This window comes from Astyanax mexicanus, chromosome 1, assembly GCF_023375975.1.
Source record: "Astyanax mexicanus isolate ESR-SI-001 chromosome 1, AstMex3_surface, whole genome shotgun sequence".
In the NCBI taxonomy this organism is placed as follows: domain Eukaryota; kingdom Metazoa; phylum Chordata; class Actinopteri; order Characiformes; family Acestrorhamphidae; genus Astyanax; species Astyanax mexicanus.
This window is the reverse complement of record NC_064408.1, coordinates 63,818,053-63,830,088: the sequence shown is the minus strand read 5'-3', so window position 1 is coordinate 63,830,088 and position 12,036 is coordinate 63,818,053. Positions and strand designations below refer to the sequence as shown.

General features: G+C 37.3%; 2 protein-coding genes across 3 annotated transcripts in view; one reads left to right on the top strand and one right to left on the bottom strand.

The window, feature by feature from the left end:
• The first annotated feature begins 8 nt into the window (after positions 1-8).
• Positions 9-7,416, top strand: si:dkeyp-117h8.4 (uncharacterized protein LOC572032 homolog). 2 transcript variants are annotated; one of them, XM_049481748.1, is made up of 11 exons: positions 9-239; positions 718-784; positions 1,689-1,741; positions 1,887-1,911; positions 2,048-2,073; positions 2,188-2,260; positions 2,752-3,488; positions 3,606-5,120; positions 5,206-5,239; positions 6,520-6,571; positions 6,671-7,416. In XM_049481748.1, the coding sequence occupies exons 1-11, from the start codon at positions 126-128 to the stop codon at positions 6,708-6,710; spliced, it is 2,736 nt and encodes a 911-aa protein (XP_049337705.1). In that variant the 5' UTR covers positions 9-125; the 3' UTR covers positions 6,711-7,416. The 2 variants fall into 2 exon arrangements, with proteins under 2 accessions (XP_049337705.1, XP_007259575.3); XM_007259513.4 differs by having other exon boundaries at positions 2,752-5,120.
• ppat (phosphoribosyl pyrophosphate amidotransferase) overlaps positions 7,373-12,036 on the bottom strand; it is a 16,522-nt gene continuing 11,858 nt past the window's right edge. The window contains exons 8-11 of the mRNA XM_022664582.2: positions 11,522-11,649; positions 10,486-10,707; positions 9,778-9,898; positions 7,373-8,342 (exon numbers count right to left, since the gene is read on the bottom strand). Of these exons, the coding sequence (XP_022520303.1) occupies positions 8,170-8,342; positions 9,778-9,898; positions 10,486-10,707; positions 11,522-11,649 (644 nt within the window). The 3' untranslated portion in view covers positions 7,373-8,169. The remainder of the gene's footprint in view (positions 8,343-9,777; positions 9,899-10,485; positions 10,708-11,521; positions 11,650-12,036) is intronic.

The following is a 12,036-nucleotide window of genomic DNA, read 5'->3' as shown; positions in this document are numbered from 1 at the left end:
CGGTTCAGTGTGCGGAGTAGAGATTTGAAAACTGAGAGAGGGGCTAACGTTAGGTCTGAACTTGTAAATCAGATAACTACAGATAAGTTACTCTGATTATCCTTAATTACGGTTTTATATTTATAATGGAGGAGCGGCGCGGTGCGGCCGGCCAGGGGCTCCGGGATACACACGTTTTTGAGCAGTTCAAGAGAAACGATGAAGTGTTCAGGAACACAATGGAGGCGATTTTTCAGAAGGTGAGGGGCTTCAGCTGATTCCGACAGACAGATAAGCTAGCTAATCTTCCCTTCATCCAACCGTTTTTTGAAGTTGTATGGTTATGAAATGTAAAATGATATTTTAAAAGGCAGAAGGTTGAGAACATTATGCCGATTCAACGTTACAATTTTAATGTTTGCACAACCATTTAACATTTAAATGTTGTTTCAACGTTGAAACAACAACAACAACAGACATTACTTCAACCACATTTCAACGTTGAAGGTCGGTTGTGTGCCAGCTGGGTTTAGATTGTTGGTTAAATAGCGAAGCGTTTATCAGCGCACTGCTAAAACTGTAGCTGATTAAACTGTCCAATATTTAGCTAAGAGCTAGCGTAACTCTTAACTAACGTTACTGATTTTTTTTAAAGAATATTTTTTTTACTGGGGTTTGAAGTGGAATGTCCCTGTTGATGTACTCGGTTAATCAAACTGATCTCTCATTATCCTCAAGTATTTAAACTTGGATGAGCCAGGACCTGATGTCTGCTTTAAAACGATGACCTTCAGCACCAGCAAAGGTAAACGTTCTTGAAATGTTTTGGCAGTGTCTGATGGATGCTCTGTTTTTAAGGTGTCTATGAGTAGCTAAGCTAACAAGCTAACCTAGCTAACAAGTGTTTACAGTGACTGGTGAGCTAACCCTGTGGAGCTGGAGTAGAAAATAGTACTTAACCTTACTAGCTAGTTTAGCTGTTATTCCTGTAAAGCTAGATAAATAAATGAATCCTTATTGCAAACTGTGATGAATCGATACAGACATAACACATTTTGTAAAATGTTGGTATTGTGACATTTAATAGTATGAAAAATATGATTTGTTTAAAGGTACAGTACCAGTCAAAGGTTTGGGCACACCTTTTCCTTCAATGTGTTTTCTTTCTTTAAATTATTTTCCACATCTTATGTTAATATGTAAACAATTAAGGGACACTTATGAAATTACGTAGTAAACAAAAAAGTGTTCCTCCACAACCCCTGACCTAAACTGGGATCAATTGAGAGGGTGATTTGGGATGATCTGGAGCTTCACAGCATGATGGAAAAGCAGCAACTGTTGTTCAGCACCTCCAGAAACTCCTTCCAGACCCAAAATACCAAAAGTGCTCAGATCTGTCCTCAAAACAAAAAAAAATAACAAAAATATAAAACATATTTTGGATTGTTTAACACTTTTTTTATGTTCAAAATAATTCCACGTTTTATATAGCTTTAAAGTCTTCATTATTAAATTTACCATGTAAAAAATCATAAAAAATAAAGAAAACACAATGAATGACATGCGTAATAGCCAAGTGTCACACTTCTGCAAATTATCTAGCCAACATGATTTCTTAAAAATGTAAGTTCTGTACATATCCATATCCAGATAATGAATTATCTTCTTATTCTTATATTAAGCTTGATTGTGTTGTGCTGCTGCAGGTGTAGTGCCCCTCCAGAGTGCAGAAGCAGAACGGGAGCTACAACATTTGAGGGTAAAAAATAAACTTCCTTTTTTGTCTTACCTTTTTAATCGACAAAGAAACAGAGCTGCACTGAAAAGCAAAAGCACACATAGTTTTCAGTGTTATAGCTGAAGGACTATCCAACTTTCATGTAGCTTTATTTTTTCTCTTTCAGAATCATGCTGAGCAGTCTGTATTGGGTAGGAGATCGTTTTTTATTGTTATTCTTGCATTTCTGTACCTTTACTTTCCTTCCCCCCCCCCCCCCCCCAGCCTATGTATTGCAAATGATTTTAAATGTTTTTTTTTTTTTTTTTTTTTTTTTTTTTTTTGTAGTGTTGGATTACTCTAAGGATGACCAAGTAAGTTCAACTGCATCTTCAGGCAAAATGTGGTTTACCTGTAGGCCTGATTTTAACTGAAAAATAGAGAATACTCATTTAATTGCCTTGTATTTGTTTTGTGTCCCAATTTAGATGGATGTAACACAGAGCACTGAGAATGACATTGACTCTTCCCTTGAAACTGAAAACGGCGATGTCAGCATGTGTAAGAAACTGCTGTTTATTTTTTTTTAATTCATAAAAAATAAATGCTAGAATTACTATTTCTTTTCTTTAAAATAAATACTTACCTCTACATGGTAATTGTATTAGTCTGAAGTGTAATTACAGGAGTGTTTTAAAATTACTACCTAAAATTTGCAATCCTAGTCACTTGGCAAAAGACACATTTGGTTTGTGTTACACTGCAGCTGCAAGGCTAGAAAAATGTAATTGTCAGTCCTTTTAACAGAACAATAATACCCAGAAATGGGTATTAATAACCTGTAAAAATAGTACTATTAACTTGTTTTTTTTTTTATAAGGTAGTTACATTTGCCAAATAGCTCTAGTGTAAATATAAATTGTTGTTTTCAGGATCCAATCATGCCAGATTAACTTTTTTGGGGCGTTGTAATTTTTTTTTTCTTGTGTTGCACTAAAGTCTGATTTATATACCTAATCATGCCATCTAATGTGTCTATCCACTCAAAACAGGGCATGGTACTGAATCATCTCAGCTGTCTGTAAACTCAGTAAGTGGGTCTCGAAGCTGCTTATGGGATCTCTCTCAGCCTGAGGAAGAGGATGAGGATCTGGAGAGAACACTGAACAGCCACAACAAAACCCTGCTCGACATTTATCCCAGCATGCTTAACCAGATCGGAGAGGTGTACAGACGGCAGCATGTGACCAAAGCAGCCAGTGCTGTGTTGCGCCGGTATCGGCGCCAGCGCTGGCATTCTTCACAAGCACAGAGTCGCAACCATGTTCTTAGCAAGAGCTTTAAGCACACAGCAAATAGGACAATGGAGAGTTCAGTTTTTGTCCAGAAACTACCCCACAATGACATAACCAGCTATCATGAAGATGAGTCTAGCTCTAGTTGGGAAGCTCTAGTTGGCAGAAGCAGTCTGAAGCCTTCACCCATGAAGATAAACAAAAACTCATTCCTTGCCTCTAGCAGAAGCAATCAGGAGCTTTCACCATTGATGACTAAGAGAACTTTATCCCTTGCCTCTATCAGAAGCAGTCCGGAAATGTCATCATTGAGAGCCATGCGAGATTTATCCACTGCTTCCACTAGCAAACATCTGGAGCTTTCCCCATTGACAACTAAGAGAAATGTATCCCTTGCCACCATTAGAAGCAGTCGGGAGCTTTCCCCATTGAAGGCCATCCGAAATGCGTCTCTTGCCACCAGCAGCAGCAGTCAGGAGCTTTCACCGTTGAAGGCCATTCGAAATGCATCTCTTGCCACCAGATACAGTCAGGAACTTTCCCCATTAAAGGCAATCCGAAATGCATCTTTTGCCACCAGATGCAGCAGTCAGGAGCTTTCACCGTTGAAGGCCATTCGAAATGCATCTCTTGCCACCAGCAGCAGTCGGGAACTTTCCCCATTAAAGGCAATCCGAAATGCATCTTTTACCAGCAGCAGCAGCAGTCGGGAGCTTTCCCCATTGAAGGGCATCCGAAATGCATCTTTTACCAGCAGCAGCAGCAGTCGGGAGCTTTCCCCATTGAAGGGCATCCGAAATGCATCTTTTGCCACCAGCAGCAGCAGTCAGGAGCTTTCACCGTTGAAGGCCATCCAAAATGCTTCTCTTCCTTCCACCACCAGCAATCAAGAGTTTTCGCCAGTAAAGACCATCCATAACTCGCCCTTTGTTTCCAGTGCTTGTTTTTATTCACCTAGAAGAGCTGATGGTGAGAACAGTCCTGCTTGCGAAAGTCGATCCCAATGGAAAAGTTCAGGTTTGCATTTGAATAGACAGCAACAGCATCAACCTGTTCGGGTCTTGGACCTTTCAACACCTCCATCTTCTGCATACGACACTCAGCTTGATTGGATGCCAGATTCTAGTGGTTTTCTTCCCTCTGCCGTTTTGAGCCACAGACGTTCTATGCCCAATTCACCACTGAAAGTAGGAACAAGTGTCTCGTTAACAGGCCAAGGAGGCAGACCACTCATACCTTCGTCATCTCATCACTGTGCCTCACAGTTAGGGCAACAGTTTTCTGGTGCCTTTGTGGAGAGGGAGTGCTTCCGCGACCATGAATATTCTTCAATCCCGTCCCCAAGAAAAACTCTTACTGTTTATCCATCTTTTGATGGTAGAAGTCCTCTTAAACGAAGAGTGTTTAGTCTAGAACAGGAACAGCCAACATCATCCATGTACTATTCTGAACAAACTGTACCTGTGAATCACACCGCCACCTTACAGACATACAAACCTCCTTACAGAAGTCAGCAAGAAGTGTCGTCTTCGCCCTACCATTCTCCTCGTGTGCTTTCTGACCGCCAAGAGAACCATGCTATGTCGGAGGTCCTCCAACACAGCACCAAACTAACAAAACTTTATCGATCCTTCTCTGACAACCAGTCCACATCATCTTTTGTATCCAACATGTGTAGCAGGCAGATTGATGGACAGTTTAGGAGCCTCTACCACTATTTCATCTGTCGAGGCAATTCCCCCTCGTGCCGAACCTCTTCTTGTCACCTATGTGAGAGGCAGTCTCAAACGGGGGATCAAAAACCTTCTTCTATTTTGTCCAACGTGTCTGCCTTGGCTCTAACACCTGTTGGGAGTCAGATGAGGAAGCGACGCAGGCAGCCTGAAGTAGAGGAATCCACAAGAATCAAGCGCTTTCGTGAGAGTTGTTCCCCAAAGCAGCAGCAGCAGCAATTTACCAAATATACAAGTCCAGCAGTGGCCAATCCTACTGAGGAAAAGCGCATCTGGAACAGGGCACTTCTGCTTCAGTGTCCCAGCCCTGGATTTCTGAGAGCCAGCGGAAGCACCAGAAAAAGCTCAAAGTCCCAAACAAGCTTGCAGAATCATTCATACTCCCCATCTTGGGTAAGTTAATGTGATTTTAAACAAAATATAAATATTTTTGTTTCTGAAATTTCTACTGATGCTTCCGTTTCTCTTTGCCTTGCAGAGGGACACGTCTAGTTTTGTTCATGCAGCTGAAGGTAAGCATTACTTTTAATTAAAAATGTATAGGTTGAAATCATTAAGCATATACAATTCAGGTGGGTGATATAGCCCTAAAATAATATCATGATATTGCAAGGTATTTTTGCGACAACAATACTCTTGGCAATATGACTTTACTACACTACTACAACAAAAAATAATTATATTATTGCATACAATATGATATGGCCCACCTCTAACTGAGATATTTAAAAATACAAGAATTTTATCAGATTTGTAACATAAGTCAATGATCCAGAATGTCATGATGCCAATTATGCTCTCCATATATCCAGGATTAAAATAAAATAAATGATACTGGACATGGACACTGGATTTTTCAGGTTATTGTTTGATATTCAAAAATGTTGCCAATATTATTGCGTACAATACGATATGGCACAGCCCTTATATACAATAATATTCTGTAACATTAGCACCACCATATTGATTAGGTTTCCCTTGTTCCACCAAAACATCTTAAAACTTGAGACTTTTACTTCACAAGGCCTATAAAGTTCTCAGAATTTTGGTACCATAAAATTAGCAGCTGATTAGTTGTGAAATGGAGCCTGTATAATTCACATCACCGAGCCTCAGGTGCCCATGCCCCCATTTTCTGGACCACTTCTGGTACATACTGACCACTGCATACCAGAAAAATCCCTTATGACCTGTCTGTTTTGAAGATGTTCTGAGCCAGACATCTGGCCATCGCAATTTGATACTTGTCATAGTGGTTTTGATTCTTATGATTGAAGGATAATATTAAGGCACAGAACTGATTTTTTTTTTTTTGATAACTGGAGAAAGAAGGGAATTGGAGCTGATTTTTTAAAAAAAAGAAAAATCTCTTAAATATTTAAACATTAAGTATTTTAGCCAGTTTATACTGTTTATGGGACTATTTAAAATATTTATTTTTGTAAAAGAATACATGTTTAAGTTTTTGGCTTATCTTCTTTTAAGGTGTATTGTTTACATTCTTCAGCTGTTTTTTTCCACTAAGGGAGTCTGATTTCTTCATATACTGTGTAATTTTGTGGGACAATGTAAACCCAATATTAATTAAAACCTTAATTTAAAGCCTTATTGTTTATATATTCATATATTCATTCTAGTTATGCAAAAAATATTATTAATAATAAAAAAATACCATGATATACCATGAAATCATCAGAATCTTGAAAAATACAGTGATTTATTAATTTTTGATCATCACCTCCCCGCACTAATTGGTAGTATGATTGTTTTACTTGTTTTCTCCCCTAATTAGCAACATCACCTGTGAGAGCATGCAATCAAAGTGGAGTTTCACTTTCACCAAGGTAATTAGCTACAATGCTTTTTGTTTGTATTTGTGTAGGAATTACATCATATGTGTGAATGTAAAAACCTTGCTCAAATAACTTCATTTCTACTTGCAGTGTGTCAAGAAGACGACTAATTTATGGGCCTCTCCAATGAGCTCTCCACAGTCTGCTTTAACAGATCCATTCATGCATCCCCCAGTTTACTAATACCAAGTGTCTCTGAAAGCATGTTCGTTCTACAAATAATAAATAATGATGGAACTAATTATATACATATAGTGAATTGTTTTAGGGCAGCAAATAGATTTTCTTGTTAATGCATGTTATAGTTTAAACCATTATCTGGATTTTAAGCAAAAAACAAGCCTGTTTGACAAAAGCAGTGGACCTTCATCCTGTTTGTGGTGTGTAATTCTCCAGTTCTATTGATTATACACATCAGTTATGCATTTCCTGAGTTGTATAATGAGTCGTTCAGTATTTTGACTTAGGTAAGAGTTTAAGATGCACTGTTTGTCAAGCTAAAAAAAATATATATACATATTCTTATGGTATATTCAATAAAGAAATCTTTTCAGTATCTTGGAGAACTTCAAAAGTCCAAAGTGATAAGTCTCATAGTAACGTTCCTTAGTTATTCTCTTGTAAAACATTGGTTCCATGGCTTTAATGTTCTAGAATTGTAAGTAAATTGAATAACACTTTAACAAATGTATTTATCTACACCTGCAGTATAGAAGACACCAGACATGTGGTCTTAGATCTGTCTAGGTGAGATCTGCTTGACTGTAAATAATAATGCAAAATGTTTACATGTATGTTGAAATGTGAAATTTTAATAAATGGTTTTGCTTGTTTCACACATACTTTTTACTGGCAAATACAACTGGAGAACAAAGGACTTTTTATTGCTCCAGGTTTTATCAGCCTCTGCTGCAACAGTTTCCACAATTCTTACATGAGCACAATGCAATAAGAGGGAGGGAATAATGCAAAGACAAAGAAGAACAAAAATATTTCACCTTTTTACAGTGTGTTGGGTATTATTTGTGCGCGATTTTCAGAACAGAAGAGTCTCTACTGCTCAGATACAGACTCTGTCGGGTGTAACAGTTGGGAAATGCAATTCGAAACCTTTGGCACCATAATGCATTTTAGTCATCAGAGGATCAAATAAATGTGAGTATATGAAAAGCACATGTTAATCTTTACATATGAACTTTACTTTCCATGGGAATTTAAGGGTTAAATGTAACTTTACAATCTGCAAGCATCATGGAAAGTTCGGTTATCAAGTCAGTCATTCAAGATTTTCCAGTCTTTTCCAGCATAAATTGTGAACGATTGAATTTAATTGAATAAAACTGACTTTCTACTGATGGCAAAATTGTTATGTAGTGAACTTAAATATGTAAGGTTTATACTAAAAATGGCAGATGTTTTTGAACATGAACACCCTGTTAAAACAGAGCTGGTAAATTACTTGTAGATAAACATAACACCACAGTGTACAGTAAACCTAATGTATCTACACCATGTGAAGACGATTGCCACGTGCCAGATACTCTGGACTTTAATGTGGAATGTTGACGATTGTGTTACAGTCCATTTCATCACCACTCCAGTTCAACAGGGTATTTGCCCGTCAGGCAGGCCGTGCAGTGACCAACTCTTTTGCTGGTCTTGGTCCTGGGGCTGATCTCTTTCTTCTCCCCACAACCTTCAATCCCACTCTGCACCGCAGCAACCAGGCCTTCAACAGTCAAATAACGCACACTGGCAGCTCCTACACAAAAAGATACAAAAAAGAAAATAAAGGCATGGTTTACACAGAGAATTATTTATTCTGATTTAAAAAAAAAAGTTTGTCTCCAAGGAAAGTAGAGTGTAAGGTAAGGTTTTATGTAATTGCACATAAACACACTACAGCAGTCTGCAGTGTGAAGAGCTCCCTCTGTTGCTTCATGTGTGTAGTGCAGTTTGAGTTTGTGAATAACAGCAATGTTATTGCAGCTCGTTTAGTATGTTGATCATAAACTGTGATGATGCTACAACTACAATTCATCATACAGTTACACAATTTGAACTTTTTTTTTTTTTTTTGGAAATTGTTCTCTTTCAGGATGACTTTCCCACAATCAGATATTATAAGATATATGTTAGTCTTTCATATTCTATTATAAAATTTACTCTCACTTCAGAATATAAACTACTATACACTATTATGCCTTGAAACAATTACTCTTAATGCCTCTGGTTTCACGTAGCTAACAATTATAATTAATAACAAAAATGGCTGAATCCCTCTACAATATGCCTGTGTCTAATGGGTTGGAATATGACCTCATATATAATTATAATTATATTCATTATCATATAATAATTATTTAAATGTGCATAGTATATTAACACTAACATGTGTTAAACCAGATTTTAGATTTTTCAAAGTAGCACCTAGCTTAGATGACAGATTTGCACATCTTGGCTAGATTTTTTCAGTCAGCTTTATGAGAGAGTCACTTGGAATGGCTTTTAGTTAACAGCTGTGTTAAACTTATCATGAGTTAATTCCTTTAATTTCTTGCCTCTTAATTTAAGTGTTTGAGAGCATCCATTGTAAAGTTGTGAAGAGGAAGAGTGGGTATACAGTGAACAGCTATATTTGAGTAACATTCTAATCTATATTCTTACAAGAACTACTTAAATAAGTAAAAAAAAAAAAGAAGAAAAAAGTACTTTCAGGAATTAAGGTCATTTCAAGAACGTATCATTAAGTGCAGTCTAAAAGACTACCATCAAACATTATGATGAAACTGGCTCTCATCAGGACCATCTCAGGAAAGGAAGACTAGGATAGATTCATCAGTTACCAGCCTCAAAAACTGCAAGTTAACAGCACTGCAAATAAAAGCCACATAAATTCTTGAGTATTTTGGTTTGCTTTACATTTTAAGCTTACGTGTCCCTTCATAATCTGGATGAGTATTAATTTACAATGTAGGAAAGAAATTAAAACATTGAATAAGTAGTTGTGTCCAAAATATTGACTGTATATTCTGTGTTATTTTATTTATCGCCTTTATCCAGTGGTGCCCACACCTAGTCCATGAAAATGTAATGCTGGACCATTTAAATTACATACTATTACTAACTGCCATAATTTACCAACAAATTGCCAGGACAATACAAAAAAAACAATGCCTTTGCTGATCATGACTTACCAATGTAGCCTGCAATGTCCTCAAACTCCGGCTTATTAGCAATCAGCTCCTCTTTGGTAGGGATGTTGATGCCCATGTAGCAGGGGAATCGAATTGGAGGAGATGCTACTCGAATGTGGACCTGTGAGATAAAATGGTTAAGAACACTACATCCGGGTCTTTATTTAAAGACAAATCAGTGAGGTACACATTGCTGGCATTTAAATCACTATAACCATAGAAAACATTGTGGTTCCCTTTCATTCTGTAAAAAAATAGGAGGGAAGATGGTTCAGTTTAACCAATGACCTGCGGTCAGCATGCACTGGTGATACTTAAATGAATAAAAAAACTACTACTATATAAATACACAACTCGGAAAGCTTTTGCAGACACTTTGTTCCAACCATGGCAGCCAATCACTTCTTTCCACAAGTAAAGCCTGCTTATGATAACCACTCCTTATGATATAGCAGTCAGATAACAATACAATTGAAAATAAAATGGTGTTAATATGAGCACAGGGAAGATTAACTGTGGACTCTTGAGGAGGAAAAAAATATGATGAAATGGGTTGTTTTGACACTGAAAAATATGAGGATGGGTGAAGCTACACATCATACTGTAGAGCTCTGATGGCCTTACTTTCGAGACGTTGTGCTGTTCATGTTTTCTACAGCCATTTTCATAAACAAACAACAAAACATTGTTATATAGGAAATGGTTTACCTCTATTGCTCCAGCCTCCTTGAGCAGTTTAATAATAGGTGAGATGGTGTTGCCTCTCACAATAGAATCATCAATTAGCACCACTCTTTTGCCAGCAAAGTTGTCCGTCAATGCTCCAAATTTCTTGGCCACGCCAAGCTGACGTAAGCGAGTGTTTGGCTGAATGAAAGTTCTCCCAACATAGCGGTTTTTGCACAGGACCTCTACATAAGGGAGGCCAGACTGCAGAGACAAACACCACACAATGAAAATCAAAAACTAAAGTCACAGTGTTCAAACAGCAGATGGACATCTAGGCAAAGGCAAAACGTGTTCAATCCCCTGCTTCCCATGTAGTAAACCACTCAGTGCCCACTTATCAAAACGAGCATTAGTCAAGGCAAAAAAAGTCATTTTGTTTTAAAATTACAAAAAAAAAACTATCAAACTAAAACCTCTCTTTAAAAGTTCAGTTAAGAGTATCAAATATTATTTTATGGAACTTTTGAGACTAAACAAGAAGTAAATCATTTATTTAATGTTTTTAAAATGTGACCTTGAGATGCCCAACCAATTTATATATAAATATATTTGTAAATATCCTTGTATTTTACCATTGGTTTGACATTACGAGGTTGAATTTTAAGAAAGTTTAATTGATTTACCAGACAATCCCTATAGAGGAGCAGTGACAGCAGATGCATTGTTGCTTAATCTTTGTCAATATATATTCACATAAAAGTGAAATTCAGTGGGCCTATCTGCTACTCAGTTACATAACAAAAGCTGACTAATAGCCCTCTGATGTTTAAAAACAAAGAGGCTAGATGTCCAAAGTTTTAGTCACTGGTCATTAACACCGCAATAAAAAAAAAATAAAAAAAATATATATATATAATAATAATAATAATAATAATAATAAATATATATATATATATATATATATATATATATATATATATATATATATATATATATATATATCCACTCAACAGTATTATCTACATTATTCCACAATGCCTTTTAATGCAAGTACACAGTTCACGCCATCTCTCACCTCTTGTGCATATCCTAAAGCAGCTGGAGTCGCTGACTCAGGAACTGTGCTGACCACATCTGCCTCAGTAGGGGCCTCGATGGCAAGCTGGCGCCCACAGCGCTGCCGGACTGTGTACACCATCTGACCTGCAACATACAATCAAATGCCTAAAATGAAGACATCAGTAACCATGATGCCAGAATAGGAACTAGAAGGTTTCTGCATTTATATCATAAGCTATTCAGAAAGCACTAAAAAGAATGAGTTTTTTTTTTTTTATAATTTTTATTTCTATTTTTTTCCATTTTCTCCCCAATTTGCAAGGCCAATTACCCATCCCACTCATTAGGACTCCCCTTTTCACTAGTGATGCCCCGACACACCAGGAGGGTGAAGACTACCACATGCCTCTTTTGATACATGTGAAGTCAACCACCGCCTCTTCGAGCTGCAGCTGATGCAACATTGCCGATTATCCAGCGCACTCGGAGGAAAACGCAGCAACTCGGCTCCGATACATCAGCTCACAGACG

Excerpts from the sequence above, each read along its gene's own strand:
- si:dkeyp-117h8.4 (XM_007259513.4), top strand. The coding sequence starts at position 126 with ATGGAGGAGCGGCGCGGTGCGGCCGGCCAGGGGCTCCGGGATACACAC. Across the intron at positions 785-1,688 it reads GACCTTCAGCACCAGCAAAG|GTGTAGTGCCCCTCCAGAGT; the intron begins GTAAACGTTCTT and ends GTGCTGCTGCAG. Across the intron at positions 1,742-1,886 it reads GGGAGCTACAACATTTGAGG|AATCATGCTGAGCAGTCTGT; the intron begins GTAAAAAATAAA and ends TTTCTCTTTCAG.